At 42.8% G+C, this 11,744-nt stretch overlaps 1 protein-coding gene across 2 annotated transcripts in view; it reads left to right on the forward strand.

Moving 5' to 3' along the window:
* KMT2A (lysine methyltransferase 2A) overlaps positions 1–11,365 on the forward strand; it is a 75,251-nt gene extending 63,886 nt beyond the window's left edge. For both annotated transcript variants that reach the window (XM_060160484.1, XM_060160485.1), the window contains 5 exons: positions 4,805–4,983; positions 5,146–5,249; positions 6,286–6,369; positions 6,787–6,916; positions 7,374–11,365. In XM_060160484.1, coding sequence (XP_060016467.1) covers positions 4,805–4,983; positions 5,146–5,249; positions 6,286–6,369; positions 6,787–6,916; positions 7,374–7,649 — 773 coding nt within the window. In that variant the 3' untranslated portion in view covers positions 7,650–11,365. The remainder of the gene's footprint in view (positions 1–4,804; positions 4,984–5,145; positions 5,250–6,285; positions 6,370–6,786; positions 6,917–7,373) is intronic.
* Positions 11,366–11,744: the final 379 nt, after the last annotated feature.

An 11,744-nucleotide genomic window follows, 5' to 3' on the forward strand; every position in this document is an offset into this window, starting at 1 on the left:
ACAGAGTTGTGTAAACCATCACTACTGTGTAATTGCAGAACATTTTCATCATCCCTAAAAGAAGCCCCATACCCACTAGCAGTCATTCCTCAGCCCTAGCCCCTGGCAGCCACTAGTCTATTCTCTGTCTCTCTGGATGTACCTGTTCTGTACATTTCCTACAGAAATGAATCATATAATACGTGGCCTTTTGTGACTGGCTTGTTTCATTTAACATGATGCTTTCAAGATTTCTCTCTACTGTAACGTTGTCTCAGTACTTCATTCGTTTTTTTCTTTTACAGATGAATATTTTTTATTGTGGTAAAATACACATAACATAAAAGTTACTGTCTTAATTATTCTTTTATTTTTTTTAACATCTTTATTGGAGTATAATTGCTTTACAATGGTGTGTTAGTTTCTGCTGTATAACAAAGTGAATCAGCTATACATATACATACATCCCCATATCTCATCTTAATTATTTTTAAGTATACAGTTCAGAGGTGTTAAATACATCCACCTTGTTGTGCAGCCATCACCACCATCCATCCCCATAATTTTTCATCTTGTAAAACTGAAACTCTGTATCCATTAAACGATGACTCCCCATTCTCCTCTTCCCCCAGCTTCTGGTAACCACCATTATTCTTTCTGTCTGTGTGATTTGTAACTATTTTAAGTACCTCATATAAGTGGAATCATACAGTGTTTGTCGTCTTGTGACTGGCTTAGTACACTCAGCATAATGTCCTCAAGGTGCATCCTTGCTGTAGCATGTTGCAGAACTTACTTCCTTTTTCAGGCTGAATAATATTCCATTGTATGTATGTATCACATTTACTTTATCAGTTGATCCATCTGTGGGCACTTGGCTTGCTTCCAAATTCTTGTTGTTTTTTTTTTGAATAATTCTGCTGTGAACATGGGTGTACAGAGATCTCTTTAAGACTTTGCTTTCAATTCTTTTGGGTATATACCCAGAAGTGGAATTGCTGGATCATATGGTGATGCTATTTTTAATTTTTTGAGAAACCACCATACTGTTTTCTACAGTGGCTGTACCATTTTACGTTCCTACGAATGGTACACAAGAATTCCGATTTCTCCGTATCCTCACCAGTACTTATTGTTTTCTATACATATCCCTAATGACTTGAGATGTCGAGCGTCTTTTCATGTGCTTATTGGCCATTTATATATCTTCTTTAGAGAAATGTTTATTCAAAGTCCTTTGTTTATATTTTCATCAGGTAGGTTGTTTTTTTGTTGTTGAGTTTTATAAGTTCTATGTATTCTGGATATTAATCCCTTATCAGACACATGATTTGCAAATATTTGCTGCTATTCTGTGGGCTGCCTCCATTTTTACTCTGGATAGTGTCTTTTTTGCTTTTTGTTTTTTTTAGATTGGTGAGGGAGATATTTTGGGGGCAGGAAAATATGGTTCATAGGTCCTGCTCTGTCCAACGGTGGCAGTCATTGGGTGAACTATAATTAAATTTGTACATGGCCTCTCCCAGGAGTCACTCTGAAATGATTACTGATACTATGTGTAAGATTCTGCTCCTGGAGGAAACCAGCATCCCAAGCTCAGTGTTCTCAGTCTCAATTTGAGCAGCTCAGCCCTTTTTGCCAACGGCACAAAGATTGCTTTCATTTATCCATGTCTTTTGCTGCCACATGGAATGGTGGTTAGAAACCATGAACTCTGGAGACAGAAACTGAGTTCAAGTCCCATTTCTGCCCTTTCGCTATCAGTATTATTTCAGGTGCAAGCTAATTTACTTCTTCAAGGCTTAATGTCCTTAAGTGGGAATATTAATGCAACCTTCAAAATTTGTTGTGAGGTTTAATTAAAATAATGAACCTGGGAATTCCCTGGCGGTCCAGTGGTTAGGACTCTGTTCTTACTGCCGAGGGCCCAGGTTCAGTCCCTCATCGGGGAACTAAGATCCCACAAGCCGTGCGGTGCAGCCAAAAATTAAAAAATAAAGTAATGAACCTGACGTGATTTATTTAAGTACCCTAATATGCCAAATTAAGATCATTATCCTGACTGAAGGGATTTGAGATAGAATTCAGAGAAATCACTGAATACTAGCTTTTTTAAATAGTATCGATGCACAAAATTTTTTAATCATCATGAAGTCCAATTTGTTTTTTCTTTTGTTACCTGTGCCTTTGATGTCATATCCGAGAAATCATTGCTAAATTCAGTGTCATGAAGATTTTGTCCTATGTTTTCTTCTAAGAGTTTTATAGTTTTAGGTCTTACGTTTAGGTCCTTGACTCATTTTGAGTTAATTTTTGTGTATGGTATTAGGTAAGGGTCCAAGGGTTCTGTGACATTAAAGCTGAGACCTGGGCTTCCCTGGTGGCGCAGTGGTTAAGAATCCGCCTGCCAATGCAGGGGACATGGGTTGAGCCCTGGTCCGGGAAGATCCCACATGCTGCAGAACAACTAAACCCATGCACCACAACTGCTGAGCCTGCGCTCTAGAGCCCGCGAGCCACAACTCCTGAGCCCACGTGCCACAACTACTTAGCCTGTGCACTAGCGCCCACGAGCCACAGGTACTGAAGCCCATGTGCCTAGAGCCCATGCTCCGCAACAAGAGAAGCCACCGCAATGAGAAACCCGTGCACCGCAACGAAGAGTAGCCCCCGCTCACTGCAACTAGAGAAAGCCCGCGCACAGCAACAAAGACCCAACTCAGCCAAAAATAAATACATAAATTTATTTAAAAAAAAAAATCTGAGACCTTTCTGTCTCGGGTACCTTCCTGTCTTGTTCACCTTTGTTTTCCCAAGATTCTGTCCAGCACAGTGGAGAGATGGAAAGAATGCGGGAGATATAGTAGGTGCTCAGTAAATACTTGTTGGATGAACAAGTGAATGGCCCACACGAGAATAGATTGTTCCCTGTTGTAGTACTTTATACTACACCTTTATCTGGTTGCTTTCACATTGCAAGGTCTGTGTTCATATCTGCCTCACTCTGCCAAGGGCTCCTTGAGAACAGGGGCCGTGTGTAACTCATCTTTCTTTTCCCATTATTGACACAGTGTCCAATCTCATTGTAAGCCCTCCAGTGAAGGTTGAACACTAGAGTTGAACGCTCAGCCTAAACATTAAAATGAATTTTGTGAAAATACACTTAAGTATGTTTTTTAATGGCTTTTTCTACCTAGGAATCCACAGCAATCTGAAACTCCTAGGAAGGAATTCTTAGGGAAAATCAGTGTTGTATAGAAAAAAAAAAAATGTTTGCCGTTGTCTTATATGACTTCAAGCTCTTATATTGTCGACTTGTGTTTTATACTTTTATAGGTTGAGTTCTAATCGGAACAACGATTGTGATCATAAGAATGTTGCTTATCTGGAGACTTAACTTTCTGCTTGCCACTAAAACCAAATTATATCCCTTAGAGATTCTTGTAAGTGAAGTGGAAATTAGGCACCTGATAACTTTCCCCTCTTTTAAAAAATTATACAAGATGTAGAATTCTAAAATTTGGAGAAGCTAATCACCACAATAACAAATTGGTGGACGGGGTCCCACCTCCTAGAAGTAATTGTTAACATTTAAACACGGATATCCTTCCAGCCATAGCATATGGCTCCAGATTACACTGGGGTTACATCTCTATACATATGCTTTATAACACAAACGGTGTGTCTGTTGGAACTGCATGTGTGATCCTAACACAGTTATGCCTATGAAATAGTATCTTGTCCACAATAGATGCCATTATTATTTTGGTTATCTATTAATACCAAAAACAATCATTGTAAGTGATACACTATTTATTTAACTTGCTATTTGCTAGTGTTAAAAAGAGGTATGGCAATTACTACTATGTCCCATCCTTTAAGGAAAGAAGCCAATCATTTTATTTTTTTATTATTTTTTTTTAAATATTTATTTATTTATTTGGTTGCGCCGGGTCTTAGTCACAGCACGTGGGCTCCTTAGTTGCAGCAGGCGGGCTCCTTAGTTGTGGCATGCAAACTTTCAGTTGTGGCATGCATGTTGAATCTAGTTTCCTGACCAGGGATTGAACCTGGGTCCCCTGCATTGGGAACACAGAGTCTTAACCACTGCACCACCAGGGAAGTCCTGAAGCCAATCATTTTAGAAAGCCTTTCACCATCTATGCCAGCAGACTTACATAAATGTCTTTTTTTAAGTAAAAAGAAATAAGAAATGCTCATTAATGGAATAAGACTAAGTGAGTAAAACAAAGTGGCTATTGAGTGTATTTCTCCATAAGCTCACTGTAACAGCACGGAAGAGAGTTCTGTGTTAGGGGTTCACTAACATTCCTTGTAAATTTTAGTGAGGTGCCTGTGTGCATGTGAGCTTAGTACTCCATTACCTGTAAACAAAAATGGGATCATAGTTAGAGTTATACAGACCAAGGTTCAAATCCTGTCACAGTAGCTATGTGACCTTGGGTGTGAGCCTAGGTTTACTTACCTTGAGATGAAGCTGGCGCTTCCTGCCTGGTGTGGTCATTATGCCATGAAATGAAATAACACATATAGCATTTCTGTGTACATAGAGAACATAGAAAATAGTCCATAGATTGGTGGCATGCTTTATTCACTTAATCTATCATGAGTGTTTTCCATATTGATGGATCTGTATCCGCATCATTTTAATGGCTATCTAATGTTAATTTCTAGCTTGTCTTTAGTATAATTCACCCTTGAGCAGCCTCTGGCAGAGTGATTCCCTAGCTTAGGCATTTCTGTGGTTGTATGTGGCTTCCTATTGGCTGGGCTCCTCACTACCCTGGTGCCTTTGATCCTGCAGGTGTGAACGGTTTGAGGATGCTGGGGATTCTCCACGATGCAGTTGTGTTCCTGATTGAGCAACTGTCTGGTGCCAAGCACTGTAGGAATTACAAATTCCGTTTCCACAAACCAGAGGAGGCCAATGAGCCTCCACTGAACCCTCATGGCTCGGCCAGGGCTGAAGTCCACCTGAGGCAAGTTCTCTTCCTTTCCATAAGCAGTTTGAGGTCTTGATTTTATGATCTAACGATATAATTATTTTCCCACTTAACCTTTGAGATTTCCAGTGTTAACACTGTCCTTCACTGGTTCTATTAAAGTATTTCTCTAAGTATATTTTCATCTTTTGGCTCCAGGAAGTCAGCATTTGACATGTTTAACTTCCTGGCTTCTAAGCACCGGCAGCCTCCTGAATACAACCCCAATGATGAGGAAGAGGAGGAGGTGCAGCTGAAGTCAGCTCGGTAAGTCTGGAGTGGAGAGCGGTCCTAAGAAACGCTCTCTACGAGTGAAATGCCATTTGCGGCAACATGGAAGGACCTAGAGATTATCCTACTAAGTGAAGTGAGTCAGAGAAAGACAAATACCATATCATATCACTTATATGTGGAATCAAAAATATGATACAAATGAACTTGTTTACAAAACAGACTCACAGACACAGAAAACAAACTTTGGTTACCAAAGGGGAAAGGTGATAGGGATAAATTAGGAGTTTGGGATTAGCAGGTACAAACTACTGTATATAAAATAGGTAAACAACAAGGTGCTACTGTATAGCACAGGGAACCATGTTCGATATCCTGTAATAAACCATGAAGGAAAAGAATGTGAAAAACAATATACGTATAGGGCTATCCCTGGTGGCGCAGTGGTTGAGAGTCGGCCTGCCGATGCTGGGGACACGGGTTCGTGCCGCGGTCCGGGAAGAGCCCACATGCCGCGGAGCGGCTGGGCCCGTGAGCCATGGCCACCGGGCCTGTGCGTCCGGAGGCTGTGCTCCGCAAAGAATATACGTATAACTGAATCACTTTGCTATACACCAGAAACTAACACAACATTGTAAATCAACTATACTTCAATAAAAAATTTAAAAATAAAATAAAAAAAGAAATACTCTTTGCTTCCCTCTGTTGCAGTTTTGCTTAGATCACAATTTCCCAGATAACATTTAAGAAGACTGAAATAGAGTTTGTGTTGAAGTAACAGTAGCTGGCTGGCAAAGAGAGAGGAATGTGTTTTAGAGGAGAAATTCAAATAACTGTAAGATGTATATTTTATTTTCTTTAACTGTAGTGTACTCTGTCAGCTTTGCATGTACCACCACAGACTTCATATATAACGTACTATATTTTAGGCCTAATTTTATAAGGCATTTGTTATGCTTGGGATTGAACACACAGAATAGTGTAGTCATACGTTCTAGGAACCTTTGATCCAAGACTCAAAACTGATGATTTCCTGAAGAGAATTCATTAATAACGAACCGTCTCTCTTTAGGAGGGCAACTAGTATGGATCTGCCAATGCCCATGCGTTTCCGGCACTTAAAAAAGACTTCTAAGGAGGCAGTTGGTGTCTACAGGTATGGCTAAAATTGTAGAAAGAATTATAGAAAACTAATGAAGTTTTCCAAAATCAAAGTGGATCAAATGCTGGAGTGACCTCCCTCATTCAGTAAGTGAGGTTTTTATCGATATTTCTAATTTAACCTGATGTCCTGGGACCCTGCAGCTCCTTGTGTTGAACGAGGAATGTAACACAGTAAGCTTTAAAGTATTGCTGCTTCTGGTGGGCTTTGGAACGGAGAAATCTTTAATCCTGGGCTGTTTGTTAGAGTGATTAATATACTCAAATCAGGTGGGTCCAGATTCTTTCCAAGTCTCTGTCTCTCCTGGGGAACTAATAGAGCAGGAGATTTTATTCATTTATTCATGTATTCACACATTTAACCTTATTTGCAAAATCTGCAGCTGATGTCTTTTCCGTCTTTATGTCCTAGGTCTCCCATCCATGGCCGGGGTCTTTTTTGTAAGAGAAACATCGATGCAGGTGAGATGGTGATTGAGTACGCTGGCAATGTCATCCGTTCCATACAGACTGACAAGCGAGAGAAGTACTATGACAGCAAGGTGAGTTCCACACTTTGATTCCCCAGTTCTTTCGTTATAGAAAGGGGCCATCAACTATAAAGATGATCCCTAGATTGCAGAAGAATTAGTATATTCTAATTAGACTTTTTTTTTTTTTTTTTTTTTTTTTACATTTTAACATCTCTGAATTTGTAGTGGGCCCAGTCCACTCTCGGGATTAGCACACAAAGATACTCTTTGAAGGTTTGTCTGAATGGATCCCAGGATCACAAGCACACAGTTCTCTTGCCTGTGGAGACATTAAGAAACCTCTAGTCTAGTGCCTGTAATCTAGGAATTTGTCATGGAAGCATCCTGAAAGATGGGAGAAATCCAGAAATTTTACCAGAAGAACCTGTTCATCAGTGGCTAAGGTCACATCAGAAAAAGGTTGGGAAATGTTGTCAAGCCTGCGCTGTAATAAATAACAGGTTCTTCTCCGCTCTCCTTCCTGTAGGGCATTGGCTGCTACATGTTCCGGATCGATGACTCCGAGGTGGTAGATGCCACCATGCATGGAAACGCTGCCCGCTTCATCAATCACTCATGTGAGCCTAACTGCTACTCTCGGGTTATTAATATCGATGGGCAGAAGCACATTGTCATCTTTGCCATGCGCAAAATCTACCGAGGGGAGGAACTCACTTACGACTATAAGTTCCCCATTGAGGATGCCAGCAACAAGCTACCCTGCAACTGTGGTGCCAAGAAATGCCGGAAGTTCCTAAACTAAAGCTGCTCTTCTCCCCACTGTTGGAGCACTAGGACCCAGGGCCTCCAAAACAGTGCCGAAGGCCTTTGCCAGCAGCCAGGAGTTCCAGGATTGAGTGGGCACAGTTGAGGGGCCTCCGTGATGGCTGGGCTCCCTTAGGTCCCATATTCACATTATACATGTGATCATAGTCCTGGAGAGAGATGAGGTCTCGAAGAAAAGATCCGCGATCGGCTTTCTGCTGGGGCCCCTCTGATTGTGTGCCGTTAAAAAGCGGGAAACGGGTCCCTAGCAGACTTGCCTGGAAGGAGCCTATAGAGGGTTAGTTATGTTGGGAGATCGGGCCTGAGCACCTCCTCACAGAGAAGTTGCCATCCTTGCCTTGGCCTTTCCAGAGCACTGTAAGCAAGGGGTCAGGCACAGCCCCAGTGCGGGCGGGGTTGGTTGCCAGCCGGGCCCAGCCTGTAGCCGTGTGTTGAACAAAGACGGTCTGGTGGTTTTCCCTACGATGCTCCCACTTGAGAGTTCCCTTCTGGTTGGGAGACAGGATTTCTTAGCACCTTTGGTGTCAAAGGCTGTCTTGGGGTTGTGCCGGTTCATACCAGACGTTGAGCCTGTGGGCTGTGGGAGTGTCACCCCCATGAGCCTTATCTCAGACACTCACCTTCCTAGACAATAGGAGCGGCTTCCCTCTCATTCCTTCTCTTCACTCCACTTTTCTCGTCCCCCGTTCTGCATCCCACTGCTTTCCCATGCTCTCTGGGTGGTAGGGGAGAGTGACTCCCTGCTCGAGGACACTCCCTGTTGGGCATAGGATGTGCCTACAAAACGTTCCCTGAGCCTGTAAGCACTCCCAGTGGGGAAGTGGACAGGAGCCATTGGCCATAACCAGACAGAATTTGGAGACGTTTTCATAAAACTCCACTGAGAGTTTTAAAGAAATATATGTAGCATGATTTTTTAGAAGAGGAAGATTATTTAAATAGGAGTTGAATCATGCAACAACCAGAGTATCACAACCAGGGTAACCCCTGGGCCCCATTCCTAGGACGTGATAACTTTATTTTCCCCTTGTTAAGACATAGGAAGACTTAATTTTTCAATGGTCAGTGTCCAGTTGAAGGCAGAACACTAATCAGATTTCAAGGCCCAAAACTTGGGGACTAGACCACCTTGTATCGAGGGAACTCTGCCACCTGCACAAAATCTATGGATAAAGTAAATTAAATGACACTACTGCCCTGATTACTCCCTAGGATGTGGTCAAAACAGCATCAAATGTTTCTTCTCTTCCTTTCCCCAAGACAGTGTCCTGAACCTGTTAAATTAAGTCATTGGATTTTACTCTGTTCTGTTTACAGTTTACTATTTAAGGTTTTATAAATGTAAATATATTTTGTATATTTTTCTATGAGAAGCACTTCATAGGGAGAAGCACTTATGACAAGGCTATTTTTTAAACCGCGGTATTATCCTAATTTAAAAGAAGATCGGTTTTTAATAATTTTTTATTTTCATAGGATGAAGTTAGAGAAAATATTCAGCTGAACACACAAAGTCTGGTTTTTCCTGCCCAACTTCCCCCTGGAAGGTGTACTTTTTGTTGTTTAATGTGTAGCTTGTTTGTGCCCTGTTGACATAAACGTTTCCTGGGTTTGCTCTTTGACAATAAATGGCAAGGGAAGGTCCCCCCAACTCCATCGGGCCACTCCCCTCCTTCCCAAATCGAAGCTCCTGAAAAGGCTGCGGTAGGATCTCGACACAGCAGTTTCTTCTCTTCTTTCCTGCCCTGTCTCTCTCCTTTCTGGCACAGCTCAGTGCTGAGAGGTGGGAACCTACACTTCCCTCGTCTTTCCTCCTTCAGAGTTAGCAACCAAGCTGAATGGCAACCTGACATTTTCCATCACCATCTGCCTCATAGGTCACCTCGTCCCCTCTCCCTCTGCCCACCAAGTCCTCATGCCTGCAAAGACCCCCCCGGATCCCCCTGTGCCCTCTTTTGGGGCAGCCCGTTGAAACTGAAGCACAGTCTGACCACTCACGATAAAGCAGATTCTCCTCTGCCTCTGTCAGCTACAAGGTTTCAGAGCAGCGTAGTCCAGTGGAGGGCGAGGCACCTTTTCTCGCCTCGAGAAGCCCATTTCTACGGAAGGAAGTCTAGCGAAGCAATACGACTCAGCCCAGCGCTCTCTGCCCCGGGACTCGTGGCTCTGCTGTGCCTTCCATCCTAGGCTCCCTGTTCTTCCGTGACCTTAATTAAGAACTTTGGTGGCTCTGCTGGAACATTGTCACTGTTTTCACTGTCATGCAAGGAGCCCAGCACTGTGGCCAGGAAGGCAGAGACTCCCTGTCATCGTGGAGAAGTGTCAGCAGGGGGCTGGGGAAAGCGCTCTACCCAGACCTCACCTCCCTTCCTCCTTTTGCCCGTGACAAGATACAGTGGCCCAAGGGGTTCCACTAGTGTCTGGTTTCCTTTATTATTGCACTGTGTGAGGTTTTTTTGTAAATCCTTTTATTCCTATTTTTTTTAAAGAAAAATACCTTAAGCTGCATTTGTTACTGAAATGATTAATGCACTGATGGGTCATGAATTCACCTTGAGAAAGACCCAAAGGCCAGTCGGGGGTGGGGGAAACTCAGCTAAATAGACCTAGTTACTGCCCTGCTAGGCCGTGCTGTACTGTGAGCCCCTCCTCAGCTCTTTCTACCAGTCCCAAACCCTGAGGCCAGGGGAGGAACCCCCAGCTCTCCTTCTCCTGCCAGCTGCAGATGGTTTGCCTTGCCTTTCCACTCCCTGTCAACCGCGGAAATGAGGAATTCCTCTTAGAGCTCAGCCTTGAGTCCATTGCCAAAATTCAGCGTACCTGCCAGCAACTTGGGGAATAAGCTAAGGTTTCCCTACAAGAGGGAAAGAAGGCAAAAAAAAAAAAAAAAAAAAATGGCATAGCTATCTCCAAAACACCTCCGAGTTTCTTTTGAAAGTGACCAAGGGAATCTCCGCACAAAAGTGCAGACTGAGGAACTGTGGTGGGTCATTCCCAAGAATCCCCTAAGGGGCATCCCGAAGGGAGTAACAGCTGCAAACCTGGTCAGTTCTCAGTGACAGAGCCAGCTCACAGCTTCGCTGCTAGAACCTGTCGTGGCTGCATTTCCTGGTGGCCAGTGACAACTGTGTAACCAGAATAGCTGCATGGCGCTGACCCTTTGGCCGGAACTTGGTCCCTTGGCTCCCTCCATTACCGTCCGCCACCTCCAGCCCGGCCCCTCCTGTTTTTAGACCAATGACAAGAATCAAGGGGGAAGCCCTGGCAGCTACATATACGTTTTCAACCAGACTCCTTTGCCGGGATCCACTCCACCACCCCGCTTGCCTCTGTCAAACCCCCGGCCAATGCCGTGAGCACCATGCAGCTCCCTTGATTTAAGAAAAAAAAAAAAAAAAAAAAAAAACAACAACAAAAAAACAAAAAAAAACCTTTTAATGAATGTATCTTTCTAAAGGACTGTCGTTCAATCAAATATCTGAAAATACTAAAGGTCAAAACCTTGTCAGATGTTAAGTTTGATTTGGGATTTTTTAAAATAGAAATCAAGTTGTGGTTTTTTTGGGTTTTTTTTTTTAAAGGAAAAGCGGGTCATTGCAAAGGGCTGGGTGTAATTTTATGTTTCATTTCCTTCATTTTAAAGCAATACAAGGTTATCTAGCAGATGGTTTTGTGCCGAATCATGAATACCAGTCAAGTCTCACACTCTGAAAACTTGCAACTTTTTTGTTTTGGTTTTCAAATAAATATAAATATGATATATATAGGAACTAATATAGTAATGCACCATGTAACAAAGCCTAGTTCAGTCCATGGCTTTTAATTCTCTTAACACTATAGATAAGGATTGTGTTACAGTTGCTAGTAGTGGCAGGAAAATGTCAGTCTGGCGCTCCTCTGATTCCCGCCCCCCCCAATGGAGGGGGACCCATCCTAAGGGGATGGCGGAACAGTCCATTTCTGGGATCAGAGAGAAATGCAGAAATGGTGTCACCTGGATTTTTTCTGCCTGTGAATGTTGCCAGTCAGTACCTGTACTCCTTGTTTCTCTATTTTTGGTTATGAATGTTGG

The sequence above is a fragment of the Lagenorhynchus albirostris genome, chromosome 9 (genome assembly GCF_949774975.1).
Source record: "Lagenorhynchus albirostris chromosome 9, mLagAlb1.1, whole genome shotgun sequence".
Classification (NCBI taxonomy): domain Eukaryota; kingdom Metazoa; phylum Chordata; class Mammalia; order Artiodactyla; family Delphinidae; genus Lagenorhynchus; species Lagenorhynchus albirostris.